Below are 22,050 nucleotides of genomic sequence, written 5' to 3'. Positions count from 1 at the left end.
ATGCCACAACATAGTGGTGGGCAGTTTGAATGCCTGGGCCACTGCGGGGTAAACACTTGGTTGCCCCCCCCCTGTCACAATAGTCTGGCAAACAAATGTCACACCGTGACCCAAACATTTTGGAAAGGGATGCTGTAACCTTCCTTCCTCTGGTGTTGGCAAATCCTGTGAAATCAATAATGTCCCGTTTTTCGCAGCAGCAGTCAGGTGACTAAAACAGGACATCATCCGATTTATATAATATATATATATATATATATATATATATATATATATATATATATATATATATATATATATATATATATATATTTTTTTTTTTTATTTGTAAATCGATTTTCTCTACATTGTGCTTTTATGAATGAATAAGCCCTTCAAATTCTCTGTAACATCTGCTCAGGGCAAGGTTTAGCGCATAGTGGTGGTCCCGGACTCCTGGAAATTCTGGTATGTTTTGCCATTCTGCTGTGGTATATAGAGTTTACTTGTTTTTTTGGGAGGGCTTTTTTTTGTACACATTGGAGCTGCGGAGAATAATCGCAGTGTGGGCGGCTTCCTGTCAATGACTCATTGAAAATGGCCAACCCAATGTTACCGTCAGCAGTAACATGAATGTCGTAGTGGCTTTGGTGGTTATTACCTCCACCCCTCCCCCCCATACACACTCACCTCCACCCCCAACCATTGTAAGATCTAGGAATTACCGTGTGAGACGACGCCTGCGACCCCTATTTACCTGCGTGTTGCTAGGCTGAATGTATTGGATGCGTCTTGGACATTTCTTCGGAGAGACGTAGTTGTGCGGCGGCGGGGTTTTATTGGAACAGAACGGCATACTGTATTACTGACTCATAGGGGGGCTTAAATAGAGTCAGCTGCTGATCTTTCAAGAGACTCCTTTCCGCAAGAGAGAGCGGAGAGGAAGAAAAAGGAAGAAACTAATTAACCGTGTCGTTGCCTTTCCGGGCTCTCCACGATTCTCTTTTTAGGCTAGGACAACATGGCGACGTCACAATGTTGTGCTGCGAAATTGACTGGTGGACACAGACAGAAGCGGGCCCCTGTGTAAGAACAGTGTATGGGCCCTTTGCAGTCCAATTGCTCATCATAATGCACAATTCCACCTGCTTTGGAGGTGGAAATTGGATCCCTTTCCCCTTGGGTCCCTGTGTGGCCGCAATGATATGTCCACCCATGGACGGTCATGACCACACTTATTTGGATTTTGATGCCATCTATCCATTTAAACCCATGGATACGTATGGTGGGCCCAAACTGTGCCCTCTTAGGCTACTGTCACACTAGCGTCGGTACTGGGGCCGTCGCCATGCGTCGGCCCGACGTACCGACGCAAACTGCGGAAAAAAATGAACAACGGGGGGCAGCGGATGCAGTTATACAACGCATCCGCTGCCCCATTGTAAGGTCCGGGGAGGAGGGGGCGGAGTTCCAGCCGCGCATGCGCGTTTGGAAATGGCGGACACGACGCTCAAAAAAACGTTACATGCAACGTTTTTTTTTGTGCCGACGATCCGCCAAAACACGACGCATCCGTCGCATGACTGATGCGACGTGTGGCCATACGTCGCAATGTGTCGGCTAATGCAAGTCTATGGAAAAAAAAACGCATCCTGCGGGAAACTTTGCAGGATGCGTTTTTTCTCCAAAACGACGCATTGCGACGTACGTCACACAACGCTAGTGTGAAAGTAGCCTTAGGCCTCGAATGCCAGGTTGTTGCCTAGCAACAGGTATCGAGTGACCACATCTGGTCTCCATGATCCAGCATGATCTTCTGTTGTCACATCCAACAGATCACTTCCTAGATAACGTGGCCTTTTCCACAGTTTTGTATAAAGGCCCCCTTCAGAGCTATTTATGCAGGGGAACAAAGGGTAAATTTGTATGTGCTGGCCCTTATTATTACTTAAAATGGAGACGCTGCCAGGCATAGGAAAAATATACATATAAACCATCTACATTTACTAGGCCTCATTAATCAAAACTGCCTCGCTTCGTTGTCCATAGGAACCAATCAGTGCCCAGCTGTCACTTCCTAAACGGATCTTGGAAAATGAAAGCTGCCCTGCGATTGGCTGATGTGGTCATCAAGGAATGTTTTCATTTTTAGACCGTTCTGATAATTGTATCTCCATATTGGATAAATATAGAGAAACTACTGGGGACTTTCTCTTGACTGTTAGGACAGACCTGAGGAAAAATGGCAAGATTTATGAAAATCCTGCTGAAAACAACCTGGTTTGGGTCCATTTTTGGGCTTTAAAGAAAACCTAAATATGCAATTTTTATTATGTGATGTAATTGCCGCTGTTCTCCTGAATCCGGCGTTGTTTTTCTTTTGTTCTTGCCCCTCATGGTTCCTGAGATATGGCCTCTTCTTCCCTGTATTTAGGTGGGCGTGGTCACCAGCTTTTCTATTTTTTTGAAGGCCACGCCCTCTGCACTTTAAAAGACTACATTTATATACAGGGAATATAGGGTGATATCTCCGTAACTGAGAGGCGCAGGAACAAAAGAAAAACAGTGCCAGATTCAGGAGAATTGCGGCATTTAGGTTAAGTATAAATATTACATATTAGTGGCAAGTAAAAATTCCCCTTTAAATCCCCAAAATAGATCTGAATTTGGGTCCTTTTCAACAAATTTCAATGAGCCACCTGGCAGATTAAAGGAATTTATTCGTATACAGTATATTGGATTGAATTATGGGACGCATAAGGAAAATTAATATAAAATCCATCCGTAAGGATTCAGAAATGAAAGCCCTTAATATAATCGGTGGGTGGCATAAGCAAGCTGCCATTTTTAAAAGGCCCCCGTATATTGCCGCTGGTGTCGGGTCGTATTTTGTATGCAAGGAAACATCATACAGCATAGCCCGGAGAGAAAAGGGATAATGAGATAGTTTCCTAAGTTGTTTTTTTTGCCTGATTTGGCAGCTGCTCCCAAGTTCATTCAGCTTTTTGTTCCCCAGTGAGTGTTTTGCGTGTGTGGTTACAATGGGGTGATGCAGATACGCGGCAGTCTGATGCTGGAGTTCCGTCGTCCCCATTCATAAGTCCAGAGAAGGGTGCACGGCTTGTGACGGAGCCAACAAGCAGAGGAAGTAAGGGCCCCAACTAATGAGCGGCGGTACACATACTTTTGTTTCCGCCCCATGATCTACTAGCGTGCTACAATCATCGGGTTTGATGCTTGTCCCTATGACAAGGACAGCAGATGCCTTCTCTCTGCGCTGACAAAGAGCATTTATTACAAGCAGCAGAGATTTGTATCCAGATAAACTTTTAGTTTTATTTTTAGCATAATTAGCTTTTTGGCAGAGGCTAAATACAGGACCCCAGATGGCTTGGTTCAAGAAACCGGAGTGTTTAATTAATCATCTTAAAGATGCATTCAGGTTTCCTCGGCCTGAACATCTCGCTCTGTCTTCCATAGAAATATCTGCAGGACATATGCATATAAATAGGGCTTTGTGGATGTGGCTCGACATCTATTTTTTTTTATTTTATTTTTTTAAATATTTTTTAAAAAAAATTTTAATTTATATATATATATATATATTTTTTTTTTTTTATCCTTGTGTGCGATTGTGGATAGATATGGCGGACATACAAGTCCACGTCAGATGGATATTAAATTGATGCATATTATGATACATTTTCGATATCAGAAATGGATATCACATAGATATGGAACACATGGCGCTATAGTAAATAATATAATATTGCCGCCATGGAATAAATGGCGCTATAATGATGAATAATAATAATATTGTCGGTTAAATATTAGGTAGATAGAAATTAGACATCAAATAAATATTAGATGGATATCACATAGATAATGGACATTATCAAATAAAGGAATTAGAGATCTGATAGATATTAGATATAAAATGTTATTTATTAAATAGATATTACATAGATGTCAGAAAAAGATATTCGATATCAAATAAATATTCTAAATCTCAAATAAAGTTAAGTATTAATCAAATATGAAGATATTCGATTAAATATATATACCGTAATTTTAATATTAATATAATATTTTATGTATTTTGACAGCAGCACGATGTCGGGACAAAATCCTGATTCCAGCGATGTGTTACTTAATTTACTGCATGCAGAAGTTGTGATAGAATCACTGTTTTTTTCTGATTCAGATCTCGGAATGTTGAACTCTGGCTGCTCTCTGTGTACACTGTTTATTGACAGCTGCCAATCGGTGCTGGGGGCGTGGTTGGACCCGGGGGCGTGGTTGGACCAGGGGGCACGAGACACCTAGTCCTGTAGTGATAATCTCCTGCTGATAAAACACTGATTTTATTGAAACGGTAATACATAGCCTTATATCATGCTGATCTTAGCTTACATAGTAAAAAAAAAACTGGTGACAGATTCCCCTTAACAGCGTGCAAGTGAGCTCATTCTAGTGGCGTCTGGTGTAAAAATGTCTATTATAAGGGATTTGCATCTCTGTATCATAAAAACAATTCTCAGACTATCCAAAAAATATATATTAAGCTTTGAACTTGAACCGATTTGGATTTTAAAAAAAAGTGTGGACATTAACTTTAAATCAGATACTAACAGGTGCATGGTACAATGTCTTTTTGGGACTTTTTAGTTTGAATTAATTGGGACCGATTTCCTTTTAATCCATTCTCCACCGCCGAAGGCAGTAAAATGAGGTGAACAATGTTACCCCGGCACTTCAGAGCCTCTGTGATATGGGGAAATAATAGAGCACTTAGCAGTAATTTGAGAATGTCAGGAGAAAGCAAATCACATTCCCCGCTTCACAGCCCTGCCGCATGGTTTCCTTGTGATCTTAGAACAGGATATTGAAGCCTCGTAGCATTTCCCATGCACTTTGTCTAACCCTCTTTGCCTGCCACAGGGGAACACAGGGCGACACAATCTGGACTTTTCCATCTGAGATGATCACTTGTTGCTTAAAATACCCGCTATGTAATGACATAATCCAGATTAGTAGATGGAGGCTGTCCTCTGGGTTTACGTAAATGTGGGGAAAGAAATGGCCAACGCAACCAATCTGATTCCAGTTCTCTCTCTTCTAAAGTTCTTTGGAAAATATTCGGAAACTTGATTGGATGTTACTCGTAACTCCTCCACCTTTTTTAGGGGTGGAGGTTGGCATCCTTTAAATATTTTTCAGATTGTAGTTCCTTTTTTTAGTTTCGGTGTGATGACCACCTCACTGGTCCAGTTCCAGTGTCTGTGGCTTTCTCTGCCTACGTGCCATCATCCCCAGTTCCTCTTCCGATTGGTAGGTCTGGAGAAACATCCTTGTTGACGCCATGTTTCCGTCTCGACACACCAGAAATGGCTGGAAATGCTCTGTCAGTCAATCACTGGCGTCAGCGAAGACTCATCTCAACCAGTGATTGGCCAAGAGACCATTTCCGGTGTGTCGAAATGAGACCAAGAAGTATAGTTGACCACATTTTCGGGGAAATTTAAGTCCTGTCCACAACTTTTCCCTAGAGCTCCCCTACCCATCCAGGATTTCCATAAGCCCCACCATCTTTTGGCACAGGAGTCCTGTATTGGGCAGCTGGTGTCCATGAGGAAGTGGAGACCAGGTTAGCATTGGAAATCCCAAGAGGATCTCTTTGGAAATTATTTAAGAAAGGACAATGAATCTAATAATTTATAGTATCAAAGCTTTGAGTACATTTTTCCAAAATCAAATTTTTACAGTTACTTTTAATTAGGCAGTATCCCCCAAAAATGAGATGATTACAGGTTGTTGGGCTGTTGGGTTCTCCTTGATCAGCTGTAATTTATGAAGGAACCTGGTAGTAACTCTTCAATTCTTCTGCAGTGCCACCACAGAGGAAATTAAGTCTTAAAAAGCACCCTTTAAAGATGGCCTGTCACTGGGTCAAGTGTTCAGTTTTTGCTCTTGTTTTATTCCTGATGCTCTCTTGAGTATACAGTTTTGTGTTTTTTGTTTTTTTTTTTTTTAATCCTTCATACGGTTCCAGAGTTCTGCTCCTTTTTATTTCGTGCTAATTAATATGGTCTTTGCCAAATAGGCGTTTCTCAAAGGGTAACTATGCAAAGCAGCTTACATACTCCCCCAAGGAACCCTGTGTGAACCGAAACCTTTGGTAAAGACAAAAATTGGCACTAAATAAAAAATGTCCATATTTCTGGAATCGTAAGGCAGATTTAAAAAAAAATAAAAATATGGAATACTCAGGGGAGAAGCGGGAATAAAATAAGCTCAAAAACTAAACACTTAGCTCCTCTAAAACAAAAAATTAGGCTGTTCATATAATACTTGAATAAGCTATTTTGATCTTTAGAGGTCTAGAATTAAGAGTATTTGAAAGTGGATTTTCTAGCTTGGACATATTCTTCACTCAGTCTATGAATATGGTTATAGAAATAAAGAACATTTTTCTCTGCCCACTCACAGTGCTCGGAGTTTGTGCTTGTTTCACACTCGCATGTTTTTGGCTTTAAAAAAATGTAGATCAGGCCACAACCACATTAAACACGTCGAAAAAAAAAAAAAAACAACCACTGGCATTTCACAAGGAAATAAGTCATTGAGGAAAGGCATTTACGGTATGAGCCACCGGTGCTGGATGTGCGACAAGTCAGCTGGTGGGCAAGACTAAGCTCTCTGATTAACGTGTGTGTGGGAGGAATGAAATTGTGAACCGTGATACATTGGCAATTAAAAATTCCAACACAACTCATGCTGACCGTTTCCTGTCTTTCCATATGGAAAGTGAGTTTTTGTTCCACCGCAGAAATTATTTGTCATGCCTTTTATTAGAACGACATTCTGCTCGCCAAGTACGTGAAAAACAAAAATTTACCAAAATTGTGACACATTTCAAAAACGTTAACTAATATTATGGATTGTTACTAAGGGTCTACGATTCTTATCAGGCACATGAAGTTTCTGTAGATTTACAGTTGAGGATGTATTTTCAATGAACATTGAAAAAAAAATAATAATTTTTTATAAATATTGATTGACAAACTACTTCACAAAGTTGGACTGTTCCCCAAGATTTTTTTTGTTACCCAACCTTTTTTATGTTACCCAACTATTTTTTGTTACCCAACCTTTTTTGTTACCCAACTATTTTTTGTTACCCAACCTTTTTTATGTTACCCAACTGTTTTGTTACCCAACATTTTTTTTATTACCCAACTGTTTGTTACCCAACTGTTTTTTGTTTCCCAACCTTTTGTTTTGTTACCCAACTTTTTTATGTCATCCAACTTTTTTTTTCGTTACCCAACTTTCTTTGTGTAAATTCAGTAGGGGGGAAAAAAAAAAAGTCTACAATTTCCGTACCACAACTAATTAATTTTTCCAAAGATGTGATCCCTTAGGCTGGAGTCACACTACAGCAAGATACGGCCGAGTCTCGCAGGTTAAAATCAAGCTCTGGCACCGGCACTCCGGAGCGGAGCGTGCAGCTCCATGTATTGCTATGCGGCCGCACGCTCCGCTCCGGAGTGCCGGTGCCAGAGCTTGGTTTTAACCTGCGAGACTCGGCCGTATCTCGCTGTGTGTGATCCCGGCCTTAGAGTGATTCTTCATTATCATTTTAAGCCTGGCTTTCGAGAAGATGTAGCCAGGTACTAAGCAAATGTAGTATAATATGGAAGCCATTAAGACGGATATCCTGAGCCTACACCCTTATAGGGTGTATGGACAGGGATTGTCCTTATGGTATGACCCCTTTAATATTTGTGGCTATTGGTAGTATGGCAGCCCCTTATGTAGACGAGTGAGTGGAGGGCACAGGTTGATGAGGGCCCCTGTGCAAGAACAGTACATGGGCCCCTTTACGTGTCTGTGACAGAAGCTGCCTGCTGCTTTGGAGACTAATGCGCGGGTCCCTTTATCTCTCCGACCCCTGTACCCTACACAGGTTGCATGAATGGTATGTCTGCCCCTAAAACAAGTCCAATTCTTTACACTTACATAGATACTGTAGGTCTTCAGTAGACTGGTCACGCCAACCATTTGTGTATGACCGCTTTAAAGGGTTATACCTCACCAAAAGTTATACCTTATCTGTTTCATAGGGTGTAACTTGGGGTTTTTTGTTTGTTTTTTTTAAATAACCCTTTAAGTCACAAAATTATTTCATAGTTTTTATTTGTTTTTGCATTTTCTGTAAGGATTAAAACCTACAAAATCCACTACCAGAATGTCATTTTACAGATGGCCTAGGTCACAAACTACACTGCTCAAAAAAAAGTAAAGGGAACACTTAAACAGAATCTAACTCCAAGTAACATAGTAACATAGTTAGTAAGGCCGAAAAAAGACATTTGTCCATCCAGTTCAGCCTATATTCCATCATAATAAATCCCCAGATCTACGTCCTTCTACAGAACCTAATAATTGTATGATACAATATTGTTCTGCTCCAGGAAGACATCCAGGCCTCTCTTGAACCCCTCGACTGAGTTCGCCATCACCACCTCCTCAGGCGAGCAATTCCAGATTCTCACTGCCCTAACAGTAAAGAATCCTCTTCTATGTTGGTGGAAAAACCTTCTCTCCTCCAGACGCAAAGAATGCCCCCTTGTGCCCGTCACCTTCCTTGGTATAAACAGATCCTCAGCGAGATATTTGTATTGTCCCCTTATATACTTATACATGGTTATTAGATCGCCCCTCAGTCGTCTTTTTTCTAGACTAAATAATCCTAATTTCGCTAATCTATCTGGGTATTGTAGTTCTCCTATCCCCTTTATTAATTTTGTTGCCCTCCTTTGTACTCTCTCTAGTTCCATTATATCCTTCCTGAGCACCGGTGCCCAAAACTGGACACAGTACTCCATGTGCGGTCTAACTAGGGATTTGTACAGAGGCAGTATAATGCTCTCATCATGTGTATCCAGACCTCTTTTAATGCACTTTTAATGCACCCAGTAAATCAAACTTCTATGAAATCAAACTGTCCACTTAGGAAGCAACACTGATTGCCGATCAATTTCACATGCTGTTGTGCAAATGAAGTAGACAGCAGATGGAAATTATTGGCAATAATCAAGACACACTCAATAAAGGAGTGGTTCTGCAGGTGGGGACCACAGACCACATCTCAGTACCAATGCTTTCTGGCTGATGTTTTGGTCACTTTTGAATGTTGGTTTTGCTTTCACGCTCATGGTAGCACGAAACGGACTCTACAACCCACACAAGTGGCTCAGGTAGTGCAGCTCATCCAGGATGGCACATCAATGCGAGCTGTGGCAAGGTGGTTTGCTTTGTTTGTCAGCGTAGTGTCCAGAGGCTGGAGGCGCTACCAGGAGACAGGCCAGTACAACAGGAGACGTGGAGGGGGCTGTAGGAGGACAACAACCCAGCAGCAGGACTGGTACCTCAGCCTTTGTGCAAGGAGGAACTGGAGGAGCACTGCCAGACCCTTCCAAAATGACCTCCAGCAGGCCACAAATGTGCATGTGTCTGCACAAACTGTTAGAAACTGACTCCATGAGGATGGTCTGATGGTCCGACGTCCACAGATGAGGTTGTGCTCACAGCCCAACAATGTGCAGGATGCTTGGCATTTGCCACAGAACACCAGGATTGGCAAATTCGCTACTGGCGCCCTGTGCTCTTCACAGATGAAAGCAGGTTCACACTGAGCACATGTGACAGTCTGGAGATGCCGTGGAGAGCGATCTGCTGCCTGCAACATCCTTCAGCATAACCGGTTTGGCAGTGGGTCAGTAATGGTGTGGGGTGGCATTTCTTTGGAGGCCCACACAGCCCTCCATGTGCTCGCAAGAGGTAGCCTGACTGCCATTAGGTACCGAGATGAGATCCTCAGACCCCTTGTGAGACCATATGCTGGTGTGGTTGGCCCTGGGTTCCTCCTAATGCAGGACAATGCCAGATCTTATGTGGCTGGAGTGTCAGCAGGTCCTGCAAGATGAAGGCATTGAAGCTATGGACTGGCCCGCCCGTTCCCCAGACCTGAATCCGATTGAGCACATCATGTCTCGCTCCATCCATTATCGCTTCGTTGCACCAGACTGTCCAGGAGTTGGCGGATGCTTTAGAACAGGTCTGGAAGGTGATCCCTCAGGAGAACATCCGCTGCCTCATCAGGAGCATGCCCAGGCGTTGTACAGTAGGGAGGTCATACAGGCACGTGGAGGCCACACACACTGAAGTTGGATCAGTCTGTACTTCGATTTTCCACTTTGATTTTGAGTATCTTTCCAAATCCAGACCTCCATGGGCTATTTTTTGATTTACATTGATAATTATGTTTTATTGTTCTGAACACATTCCACTATACAATGAATAAAAAATTGCAACTGTAATATTTCATTCAGAGATATCTAAGATGTGGTATTTTAGTGTTCCCTTTATTTTTTGACCAATACTAGCACGAAAAGCGGATTCAGAGATCCTCCAAAAATTCAGAAAAATAGCAAAAAAGGCAGGATGCAGTGGACCCATGTGGTTAAGATGGCGGCAACACAGGTGCAGAAATACCGAGCAGTGTATTTTGCCACTTATGTATGCATAGACACAAGCGTTCACGATCAAAGAATTATCTAAATATATATATATATCAGTGAACTCTGATAAAATAAAAGAATATAGAGCAATAAATTAAAAAAAATACACTATTTTTGTATCTAATAAAAAAAAAAATCTAACATACAAATATGATAAAATAAAGAGGGGGGGGAGAGCTAACACTAAATAAAACCTATTTTATATATATTTTTGTTCACAAAACATACAAATATGTTAAAAGGAAAAAAGCTAAACAATTAATAAAAATAATTATAAATTCTAAAATATATCTATAATTTTGTTCAAAGACCTACAATTCTGATAAAATGAAGGGAAAAAAAAGCTAACCACTAAATAAAACATAAATATATATTTTTGTTCACAAAGACCTATGTAAGCTTTCCATACAAATATGACAAAATGGAGACTATACCGGCACTGTGAACTGATTATATTTTTATTTAGTGTTAGCTTTTTTTCCCCTGTATTAATTTTATCGTATTTTAATGTCTTTTTGAACAAGAATATATATATATATATATATATTTTAACTATATATGTAATATGCTAACCACAAAAAAATAATTTTAAATTGTAACAAAAATTATTTTTAAATTACCGTACGTTTTTTTTACCACCATAAAGTTGCTTATTTTAAGATTTTTGCAATAACCATTTTTTTTTATAAAAATCAATTTAAATTGTAAAAGTGTTTTTAAATTAAAAACATTTTTTTGAACAAAAATATCTATTTTTTACTTTAGATATTATAAAAAAAATTGTAAAAAAAAAAAGTGTTTTTAAATTAAGAAATGTTTTACCAACATAAAGTTAGTTATTTTGAGAATTTTTGCAATATAAGCATTTTTTTTTTTTTTTTTTTTTTTTTTTAAAGCTCACATTAGCAAATAGTTTCTCCTTCATCCAGGAGACACAGGAGAAAGCAGCAGGTTTTTCAGAGTTTTCCATGGCCTAATCTTTGTTAAACTAGCAGTCTGGGGAGCTGTGCACACAGCACCGTTCCCACGCTAGTTCACAAGATCCATTCTAGTTGCAAATAATGCTGAAGAATCTCTGGAATCTCATTTATCTTGTACCATGAAAGTTGATGCAAAACATGTCAGATGCTTAACTCTTTCAACTCCCTGCCTATCCTTAAGGCATAGATCGCCTTTAGGGCATCGTTGGACCCCCAAAGGGTTACAAAAAAAAAGTGGGTGATCACAAAGGTTTTGGGGGGAGGGAGGGGATTTGTGGAAGTTTTGAACCAATTGCTTCTTATTGTTAAGAATCTTGTTACAAAAAAAAAAAAGACAAAGGATTGCCAAAGTCCCGGGAGTTTTTGTTTTCACATAATTAGGTTCACTAGGTGCAAAATGGAATCTGCTTCTGAACGTGGCGGACGGACGTGAGGTCTTGTGTGCGCGCCTGAATGCTCCGTCCTTAGGAAAGATGAGAGGATTCTGCAGGAAGAGACTGATTATACCAAGTCTCAATAGAATATCAAGTATTTTGTCAGGCGCACAATACCTAATCCCACCTTCTATGGATTCATGATAACTGGACGCCGCTAGGATTACGCGCCATTGTTCTACTTCCCTTCCTAAACGGCCTGATGGATCTTAACTCTATTGACTATTTGCTTTTAGATGTTGGAGTGTAGATGGCTTTTAAAGGCTTCCGATTCCATTTTATAGCAATGGGCCGAGCTTCGTACACCTGCATTCAATGTCCGGGAGCGTTTAGAAGGGTGGTGGGTTATGTAAAGCTAATTTTAAAGTCTTGGCTTATATAAGCCTTAAGATATCCATGAAGGTTTTATAGACCTTGACTGGACGTAGTTTCCAAACCACATTGTTTTTCCCAACACAATGTTGAGGACCCAATTCATGTTGGCCGAACACTTGCATTTCTGCCGGATAAGGGTTGCATAAGCTAACAATCCAATGTGTATCGGGTCCATTCAACTCTTCCCCCCAAGAGATGATGTCGCGGAAGAGAATGATTTGCCATTGGGATCTCAACGACTGATCCTTACACAACATTGAGGCCCAAACACACGTTGGATAAAAGTTGGCTGAATCCCCGATTTCTGTGGGCTAAACTAAAAATGCAATGCTTATTGGGTCCTCCCAACAGATGTCTGGGAAGAGAAGGATCGTCCATTGGGATCTCAACGACTGATCCTTACACAACATTGAGGCCCAAACACACGTTGGATAAAAGTTGGCTAAATCCCCGATTTCTGTGGGCTAAATTAAAAATGCAATGAGTATTGGGGTCCTCCCAACAGATGATGTCTGGGAAGAGACTGATCGTCCATTGGGGTCTCAACGACTGATCCTTATTCACGGTTGAGGCCCAAATACACATTAGATAACCCATTTATGCTGGATAAGGGTGGGATATCCTAAGAATCTAATGTGAATGGTGTACTCTCAACTGATGATGTTGGGGAAGAGAAGGATCGACCACTGGGGTCCTAGTGGCTACTAATCCTTCTGTTCGTCTCGCAGATGACATAGGAGGGCTTGACTAAGGCTATGTATGGTGGAGCCAGGATAGTAAGCTGTTAAACAATTGTTCAGCTGATAGCTATCTAAGGTGTATGGCTAGCTGTACTCTTAGCCTGTCACTTCGGCGATAAGCCCTTTTGGCATTGTTGACTAGGTGAGATTCATAGTACCATCACAATGACTGGGTCAGGCAAATTTCAGACATTCATAATATTTTAGCACCTGTATCATGAACATAATGCCCTGACCTATGCGGTAAAATTCTATGGAGATTAGAGGTAAGCAAAAAAAATTGGCACTAGGCCTCAAGGAACTTCAAGGCACCAAGGATGATGGCATTCGTGTACCAGCTGATGACGTTTGCGCTGCCATGGCCCGGCTGCCACACAGTGCCAAAGTGAATACTATACCAGGGTAGTGCAAATCTACAAAGATCTATAATACAGACATTCAAAAAACCTATTTAAAGAGAGAGCCTGGTTTCAGGTGGCTGTATTATAAAGTAGTGGTCATTCCCTAAAAAAGTGTGGTTAACAAAGAGCTTCTGGACTCTTCTCGGGACAAGGGTGGCCTTCTAAATCCCTGTAAGAGTTAGCAGGTCTCCTGGCTGGTGGAGAAGACTTCTGATCAGCGGTGCTTCCTGAATGTTTTCTGTGCTTGGCAACTATGTTTCGTCCTTATTCAGGAGACTAGGAAAAGGGTCTGGGCAGTAAAAAAGGGAGTGTTTGTGGTTTGTTTGTTTTTTGTTTGCTTTTTTTTGTTTTTTATTTAGACCTTGCTTTTCTAAAAGTTTGCACTTCCTTACTGTATAGATAGTATGTTTTTGGATTTTTTTTAATTTTAATTTTTTTTTTCTATTATTTCACAGGATTGCCTTAAAGCTTGTCAAGAACAGATCGAGTCTGTGCTAGTGAGCAGCCTTAGACAAAACAGACCGTCGACCCAACAACGAAACGCCGTTAAGTCTGTGGACGAACTGGACCAGGCCAGCACCCCTACAGACGTGCGGGACATCAACCTGTGAGGAGTTCTGCAGTGGGGAAAAAGTCTTTTTTCCCTTTTTCTTGTTCTGTATTTTCGAGAACAAACCTGTTTATACATGCTGTCCCACTTAGATAAAAAAAAATATTTAAAAACGATTTTAAATACATAAAAAAAAAAGAAAAAAAATGATTTGTTTTCGGTGCCTTTTGATGTCCTTTTTTAGAAGGGAATCCCACAATATATTTGATAATTGCTGTTCTTTATTATATATTGTTAAATTTTAAGTGCTGATGTAAGCGTAAACCGTAGCTTGAGAAATTGTAAGCCTGCATCTGTGGGATGAAACGTAGGTTGTTTTTTTTGTTTTTATATATATTTGTAGTCGCTTACACCTCTCGATAGATGTCGGGGAGGACGTGGGCGCCGTATATGTGGTTTTCATATGTAGATTGCAAAGCAAAAGACTAATAGATTTGAGAGGGCAACGGAAAGTGCGATCCCTAAAGAGACTGAAACATATTTTTTGGATGATGACCTGAGATCGGGGATCTATTTTTTTTTTTTTTTTATTATTACTTTTTATTTTATTTTAAACCTAAAGAGAGGTGCTTTCTGAATCTCCTATTTAGTTCTGTTTACTTTTGCTGTCTATGGTAGCTGCTACCGAAAAACTAAAAAAAAAAAATGATGCTTTATGTTTGCAAGCCTGAGGCAGGTTTTTTTTTTTTTTTTTTTAAAGTTGGTTTCCTAATTTTTTTTTTCGAAACAAGTGTTCATTACAGGCATGCCTGGCAATAGAAGGAGGCTGATTTTTAGCCAGCCGTGACATAGAACTACAAAAGAATGGGGCCGATTTTTTTTTTTTTTTTTTTTTTTTTTTTAAACGAATCCTGTCTAATATTTAGGCAGGGTAAACTTAGACTAGCCGGTGAAAAATTTGGACGCTTCTTTTAGACACTTGTCAAACTTTACTCCACCTATCAGATGGCTTAGTTTTTTTCAAATATTTTGGTGCAATTTTAACCCCTTTAAACCACACCCATTTTTTGAGCAAGTCTCAAAAAAACACTGCCTAAAACTGGTAATCAATGTGGTGCACATCGATATATTTTATTTTTGAAAACCAAATAGTCCCCGTAAGCAGGGCTGTGGAGTCATGAAGCCAAACCTCCGACTCCTCAATTTCAATGACACCGACTCTGACTCCACCAAAATGGGCTCCTACTCCATGACTCCCGACTCTCTACAGCCCTGCCAGGCCCGTGGAGTCTGTAAGCCAAACCTCCATCTCCTCAATTTCCATGACACCGACTCTGACTCCACCAAAATGGGCTCAGACTCTGACTCCATGACTCTGACTCCATGACTCTGACTCCATGACTCTGACTCCATGACTCTGACTCCATGACTCTGACTTCATGACTCCGACTCCATGACTCTGACTCCATGACTCTGACTCCATGACTCCGACTCCATGACTCCGACTCCATGACTCTGACTCCATGACTCTGACTCCATGACTCCGACTCCATGTGGAGTTGGTAAGCCGAACCTCCGACTCAATTTCCATGACACCGACTCTGACTCCACCAAAATGGGCTCAGACTCTGACTCCATGACTCTGACTCCATGACTCTGACTCCATGACTCTGACTCCATGTGGAGTTGGTAAGCCGAACCTCCGACTCCTCAATTTCCATGACACCAACTCCGACGCCACCAAAATGGGCTCCGACTCCACGACTCCAACTCCACAGCCCTGCCAGTAAGTTAGTGACTTACCAATATATACAATATATATTTTTATTATTTTAATATAAAATTCCTGAACCCAAAAATAATGTATAAAAAGAAAAGTCTTGGCTATAAAAAACAAAAGAATTTTATAATCATTAGTTTCTGCCGCCAAAGCCTAAGTTATTAAAAATAGGTAGATAATTCCATTACAAAAAAAGCCACTTTCCCACGTGTTTTGGTCTTTAATAGTGGTTTATATGGTTCGGTCTACCATTAGCACTGTTGTAAACCATTTCATTCGTAAAAGCACTTTGAAAATTGTTCCTAAGGGATAAATGGGATGGTTTATGAAAAATTGTGCTGACCACGTGACATCCTTAAAGCCTCTGCCACGCACCACTGTCAAATTTTTGTTACGGTGTTGCTGGATTTTTCGACACCTGCCTTGGATGACATTCCTTAAAAACTACATTCCGAACACATACAGGAAAAAAAAACATTATTCTATAATGACCCTGAAGGATTGTCCACCCCTTCGTTGTCTTTATTGATATTTCCTTGGGCCCGAGAGGGTTCAATCCACCATGCAAAACTTTTTTTTATTACTTTTTTTTATTTTATTTTTTTTTGCAACAAATGGTAGACATCTAGACATTGTGTTGCATAATTAATACATACCATTGTACTTGAATTTATTTTTTTTTCTCCTTCAATATAGTTGCTCCAGCAATTCAATTTTTTTTTATGCTGCACAATTGTATGACACAGGAGACACATTTATTAAGCTGTTGCTTAAAATATTTGCAATTTTTGTTTTTGATTTTTTTTTTTTTAAATTAAAAGTAAAGGCAATTAAATGGGTTTATTCCATGTTGGCGATTTTTTTTTTTTTTTTTTTTTGAGGACTAAGTGAATAAATATATATTTTTTTGTTTTATTTTTTTTTTGCGCTGCTAAGGAGCTATGATTTTTGTTTCATTCTTATTCACATTAACAGTACTTGGCTGTATTGTTTCACTGAGTGTGCTGCTATTTTATAAACATTTTTATAATATATTATTTTACTGCTTAAAATTTCCAATCCTGAAGTAGATGGTTAAGTGGAGGATTTAGTTTTTTTTTTTTTTTATTACTGGAAATGCCCTTGGATGGGTCTTCTTTTTTTTTTTTTTTTTTTTTTTTTCTTCCTCAGCTTGTTAATGACTATTTTTTTTTTTTTATCTGATCACACCCACTAAATATGGTAGACTTACCTCAGGTGTACTGGATACAGAATGGTTCCTGCTCTCACAATACCTCAACATTTTACAGTTTTCCTCTGGGAGCTTAGTGCAATGGCGCAAATTCAGCAGGGATCTGTGTTTGCGCTAGACGTCTTGCTACTCATTCCCTTTACGGCTTTGTCGGATTAGGAGGGGACGGAATTCCCGATCCTGTATTCTAGAGATTGAATATGGCCATGTTGACCATGGATGAACATGCTGCAACGATCACATGATCTGGTTTCAAGAAAACTTAACAGTAATGACTCCTAATAGTCGTCTAGGCCAAAACTAATTGGAACGAGCCATACAAATCTGCTGCTAAATTCTACGCCCCCTTTTAAGGGCTGGACCAATAATGTTCCTAATAACAAGAACTTGTATTGCTTAGCCACGAGGCCCCGATACAGACTCCATCTCCAAAAGTCATTGCAGCATGTTCCGTATTCCTCCAGATGTGCGGTATAGATCGGGTCCGTCCCCCTTTCTTTGTGTGTGACATCCCACAGCTCGTAAGTTAATCAGGACCTGTCACTTGTCATAAATATGTACTCATTTTTTTTGTACCTGATGTAAACGCCGCTGTTCTCCTGAATCCGGCGTTGTTTTTGTTTTGTTGCTGCGCCTCTCCGTTCCTGAGATATGGCCCTTTCTTTCCTGTGTATAAATAATTTTAGTCAAACGGGTGTGGTCCTCAACTTCCTTATATGGAAGTGTTTTTTGAATATCACACCCTCTTGGCTAAAAAAAGACAATTTGTATACAGGGCCATATCTCAAGATTGGAGAGGCGCAGGAAGAAAAGAAAAACCACGCCGGATTCAGGAGAACAGCGGCATTTACACCAGATTAATAAATTACACGTTTATGACACATGACAGGTTTTCATTAAAGGTACTAGATATGTGGGGTGCCCCTTTTAAATGATTTTGAGAGTTTTGTAAATGCTGCACTTTAACACAAACGCAGCCTGCGGGAGAGCAAAGATAAAAGGATTGAGAAGCAGCATATGCTTTCCAGATTTTTTTTTTTCTACCATTTATATTCTATTTCTACCATTTTTGTGGGTTCAGTATTCAGGTAAGATGGTCATTATCATACTTAGGAAGAAAAGGAAAAAAAAAAAAGACCCTTTTTATATTTTAGTTTTTAGGAATTAAGGGAAAGGCATACCATGTATATAAAGGCATGAAGATACTCGAATCTCACGCTCTTATGGATATGTATGGCATTTCACAATCCGCTTTGGTGAGCATAGCGTAATTTAGAATATTTTTACAGTAGTGATTGATTTAAAAAAAAAAATTTTTTTTTGTAAAAATTGACAGTTACATTTTGCGTCTTGTGCATTTCTGGATTGGAAGAAATGTAGTTATATACTCGAGTATGTAGCTATTAAACAGCTGCTAGTCAACCCAGATCCAATCTTGCTATGTGAACTCGAGAGGGAGGTAAATATGGAGTTTCGAGGTGTAAAAAAATAAATAAAAATGCCTTTGACTCTTCAAGGATGTGGGGCAAATCACTTTTGTACATCACCTTTCCCGCTTGGTCTATTGTAACCTGAAATGCATCACAATTTCATGGCTGTGTAAAAGTCATGTAGGGCAAAATGATCTGGGATTTAGAAGGGTGTGTACCTAAAGTGATGCGAAACATGTGTCCTCTCTGGATTTCTGCTAATTAGCATGAAAAAGACTTTATAAGGTATTTTAATCTGTTCTGTTAATTTCACCAGCACAAAAAAAAACCTTGTGTATTGGCTCTAAGCCAATCGGAACGAGGAATTTTTTTTTTTATTTTTTTTTCACATTTTATTTTGGTGTCTGTGACCTATTAACTATTTAGGTAGCAGAAAAACTGTACTTAGGACACAAGTAAGGGTACCCGTGCCTTATCGGCTCCTGGCGAACTACAACGACCGTAGCTGGGGGCGGTTCCTCGGGGGGAGGTGCCATTAGTCTAACTTAGAACATTATAAAATGTACTAGACTTTTGTGGTAATTGTGTAAATGCTGAAAAATGTTTAATTTAAAAGTTTGAAAAAAAAAATTTAATTTCTGAATTTTTTTTTTAAGTATTTCATGAAATCGTTATCTGTTGTATACACACGGTGGTGGTGGTGGTGAAGAGGGCCAATCTAAAGGAATCGCTATGTATTAGGTTCCAATTTTATTTTTAAAAAAATTGTTTCTGCCCCTAAAAATAAAATGGCGGCCTCCACTGTGGGTATTAAATGGGTACACTTTAAAATTTGCCAAAGCCTGACTTCCTGAAATGTGTGGTTCGAGGGCTGAAAGATGACTGCTACTATGTATTGCTGCTTGAAGTGGAAAGAAAAATAATAAAAAGAAACAATAATTCCAGCAGGCGTCATGTAAATCGTATGGTGTAAATGGATAAAAGACAAAAAAAAAAAAATGTGGCCGATGGTATTTTTGTGTTTTTTTTTTTTTTTTTTTTTTATGGCAACCTTGATTTGTAACTGGAGTAATCAAATCGATAGAAATTCCAAAGTTTACTCTATGAAAATGATACCTGAACAGCAAAGATCTTCATATGACATCACGCTATTTATTAGTAACTCAATTGGTGGCAAGATGCCAAAATTCCACACCTTTTTTATGGAAAAAAAATTAAAAAAAAATAGAAAAGCTGCCGATGCCCTTTATGGGTTTACCTACAGCACAGGAATGGAGGAAAAATGTATTTTTTTATTCTTGTCCACAATCTTCCTTCTGTCTGTTTCCAAAGTTTAATTCTTTTTACAATTGTACAAAGTAATGGCAACTACTGTCCAAAGCACATTAAAGCCACGTGTCATTTGCCATAAGCTATGTGATCCTCATTTGTGGAGTTCTCGGGCGGGAAGGGGGTAAATGTTAAACACTCCTCCTCCCATCAACGTTTTTATCTCCTTGTACTGTGTACTTACAATTGCTAATTTTGCCTTTCTACCCAGCTAATTCTTCTCTTTTCTCTGCTCTATGCAGAAACAGGAAGTCTCTTGTCCCTGCCTTTATCATTCCCCTCTTCAGCTACTGACTCAGCTGCTCCTTCCTGCCCCTGTCAGGGACTTTTGCAGTGACTCATGACTCTTACAGAGAAAATTGATCTCCTGTTTCTACATAGATTTTAATATGATTCAGCTAGTCACTTTTTAATCACGTGATGGAAAAGAGAACAATTATCTGGGAAGAAGGGTACAATTAGTAATTGTAAGTACACTGTGCTATATATTATGATTGCAATATATTAAGAGGATCAAAATGTTGATGGGAGGAGGAAGAGGAGGAGAGATTATTTAATAAGATGAGATCAAGGGTATTACGGGGTTGAATTAGTTAGTAGTGATTTTGTTTTTTTAGCCGAAAAGTTGAATTTCTGGACTTTTTAGTCGCCATTTGTTATAATTAACAAAAAAAAAATGGGTGAGATTTATTAGCAGTAGTGCAAAGAAAGTTATTATTGAAAAAAAAAAAAAACTTTAGCAAGGGGAAAAAAAATTAAATAAGAAGGAAATCCTATTTGACCCTTAAGTTAAGCTGGTTTCTATATTAAAGTTAGCTGTACCCGTTTTTTTTTTTCAGCAGGATTAGGCAGTTAGAATTCAACATGCCCGATCTTTTAGGCCACTCCCTTCTCCCTGTTCAAAACCCATGCATACGCGACCAAAAAGAGTGTTCGTGTGCATTTGAGGGGGAGGGATAGCTCTTCAGTAATGTCGGGAGTGGGCGTTGTATGACCCAACGATTATCTCGCTGGCGTTATTACACTTCCCCTAAAATAGTATTGGTTTTGCCAACTTTGTTCCTTTTATGACACTTTGGCAGGGAGGGATTATTGTGTGGTCAGTGCACCCCCTTTATGAGTTTTTGTCAACCCAACGGTCAATTCTCTTGACCCCCCCCCCCCCCCCCAATCTAAGAGTGGTCATATTGATTATTACCAAAATGTTCTGATGAAGGTGATGCTGCTGAATCGAGTTCTTTATTTTTCTATCCCCCTTCATTTTGATACATGTCCTCAATGCCCTAAACACTCCCCCATTCCACCACCCTATTGGCAAGTGGATGTTTTTGTTTAATTTATTCTCACCGAGTACCTCAATCACTCTGCACAACTGTCTCCTTTTCCTCGTCGCTTTAATCCAGTGTGATGCCATATCAAGTCAACGTTCTCTCACTTTTGTACTTTATAAAATTGTAAGAAGTCGAAGAAAAAAAATTAAAAAAAAATTGAAAAAAATATTGTAAAAGAACCACAACAAAGTTGTGACGATTACGTGGTCAGGGAACGGATAGAAAGTGTAGAGTCGAATTAATGAACTTTTGTAGAACGTACGTGAGATTTCTTATGGTGGAGAAGACCTCGATCGTCGTGTCGTTTGGACGATTACCTACGGGAAAGGTCTTGTCTGTTCAGTGTTAAAGTCGTTCCTTTTTGTTTGTTTTTTTCTATTATTAACATGTTAATTGATTTAGTTTCAAGATGGATTCGTGAAATGTGTTTTGTTTTGTTTTTTTTTCTGAGGGGGAATAAGAATGTTATTTGGGCAATAAATTCACCTTGACCTAAGCTGACTCCTTTTTGCTTTTATTCCGCGTTGTTTCTATAAAAGGCTGTCGACTTGAGCAAATAAAAGAAATTATCTCAACAAGAGGGATTTGGCAGCCCGAGAGAGCGATCTTCTGATGGATATGCCGGACGGAAAGATAGATAAATAATTGCATATTACATCACTTAACTGCTAAGGAATGCGTCCGATGATCTCAGGACAGTCAACGTATTTCGGGGTCCATCTCGGATAGACTTCCTTCTGGTTGTTCAAGGCCATGTAACTTTCGAGCAGGACACATTGACCCACACCCCATCCATATTTATACATGTTTTTTTGGATGATGCATCCATATTTTTTTTTCCTATTATGGAAAAGACATTCTATTTCTGTTCACATTCTATCACTGCATATATAGTAGTAATACT

At 39.5% G+C, this 22,050-nt stretch overlaps 1 protein-coding gene across 3 annotated transcripts in view; it reads left to right on the top strand.

Moving 5' to 3' along the window:
- CCND2 (cyclin D2) overlaps positions 1-21,642 on the top strand; it is a 691,175-nt gene extending 669,533 nt beyond the window's left edge. For all 3 annotated transcript variants that reach the window (XM_069763433.1, XM_069763434.1, XM_069763432.1), the window contains one exon: positions 13,951-21,642. In XM_069763433.1, coding sequence (XP_069619534.1) covers positions 13,951-14,106 — 156 coding nt within the window. In that variant the 3' untranslated portion in view covers positions 14,107-21,642. The remainder of the gene's footprint in view (positions 1-13,950) is intronic.
- Positions 21,643-22,050: the final 408 nt, after the last annotated feature.

The sequence above is a fragment of the Ranitomeya imitator genome, chromosome 4 (assembly GCF_032444005.1).
Source record: "Ranitomeya imitator isolate aRanImi1 chromosome 4, aRanImi1.pri, whole genome shotgun sequence".
Classification (NCBI taxonomy): Eukaryota; Metazoa; Chordata; class Amphibia; order Anura; family Dendrobatidae; genus Ranitomeya; species Ranitomeya imitator.
Note: the sequence above shows the minus strand (reverse complement) of the source record. Positions and strands in the feature narration are given on the sequence as shown.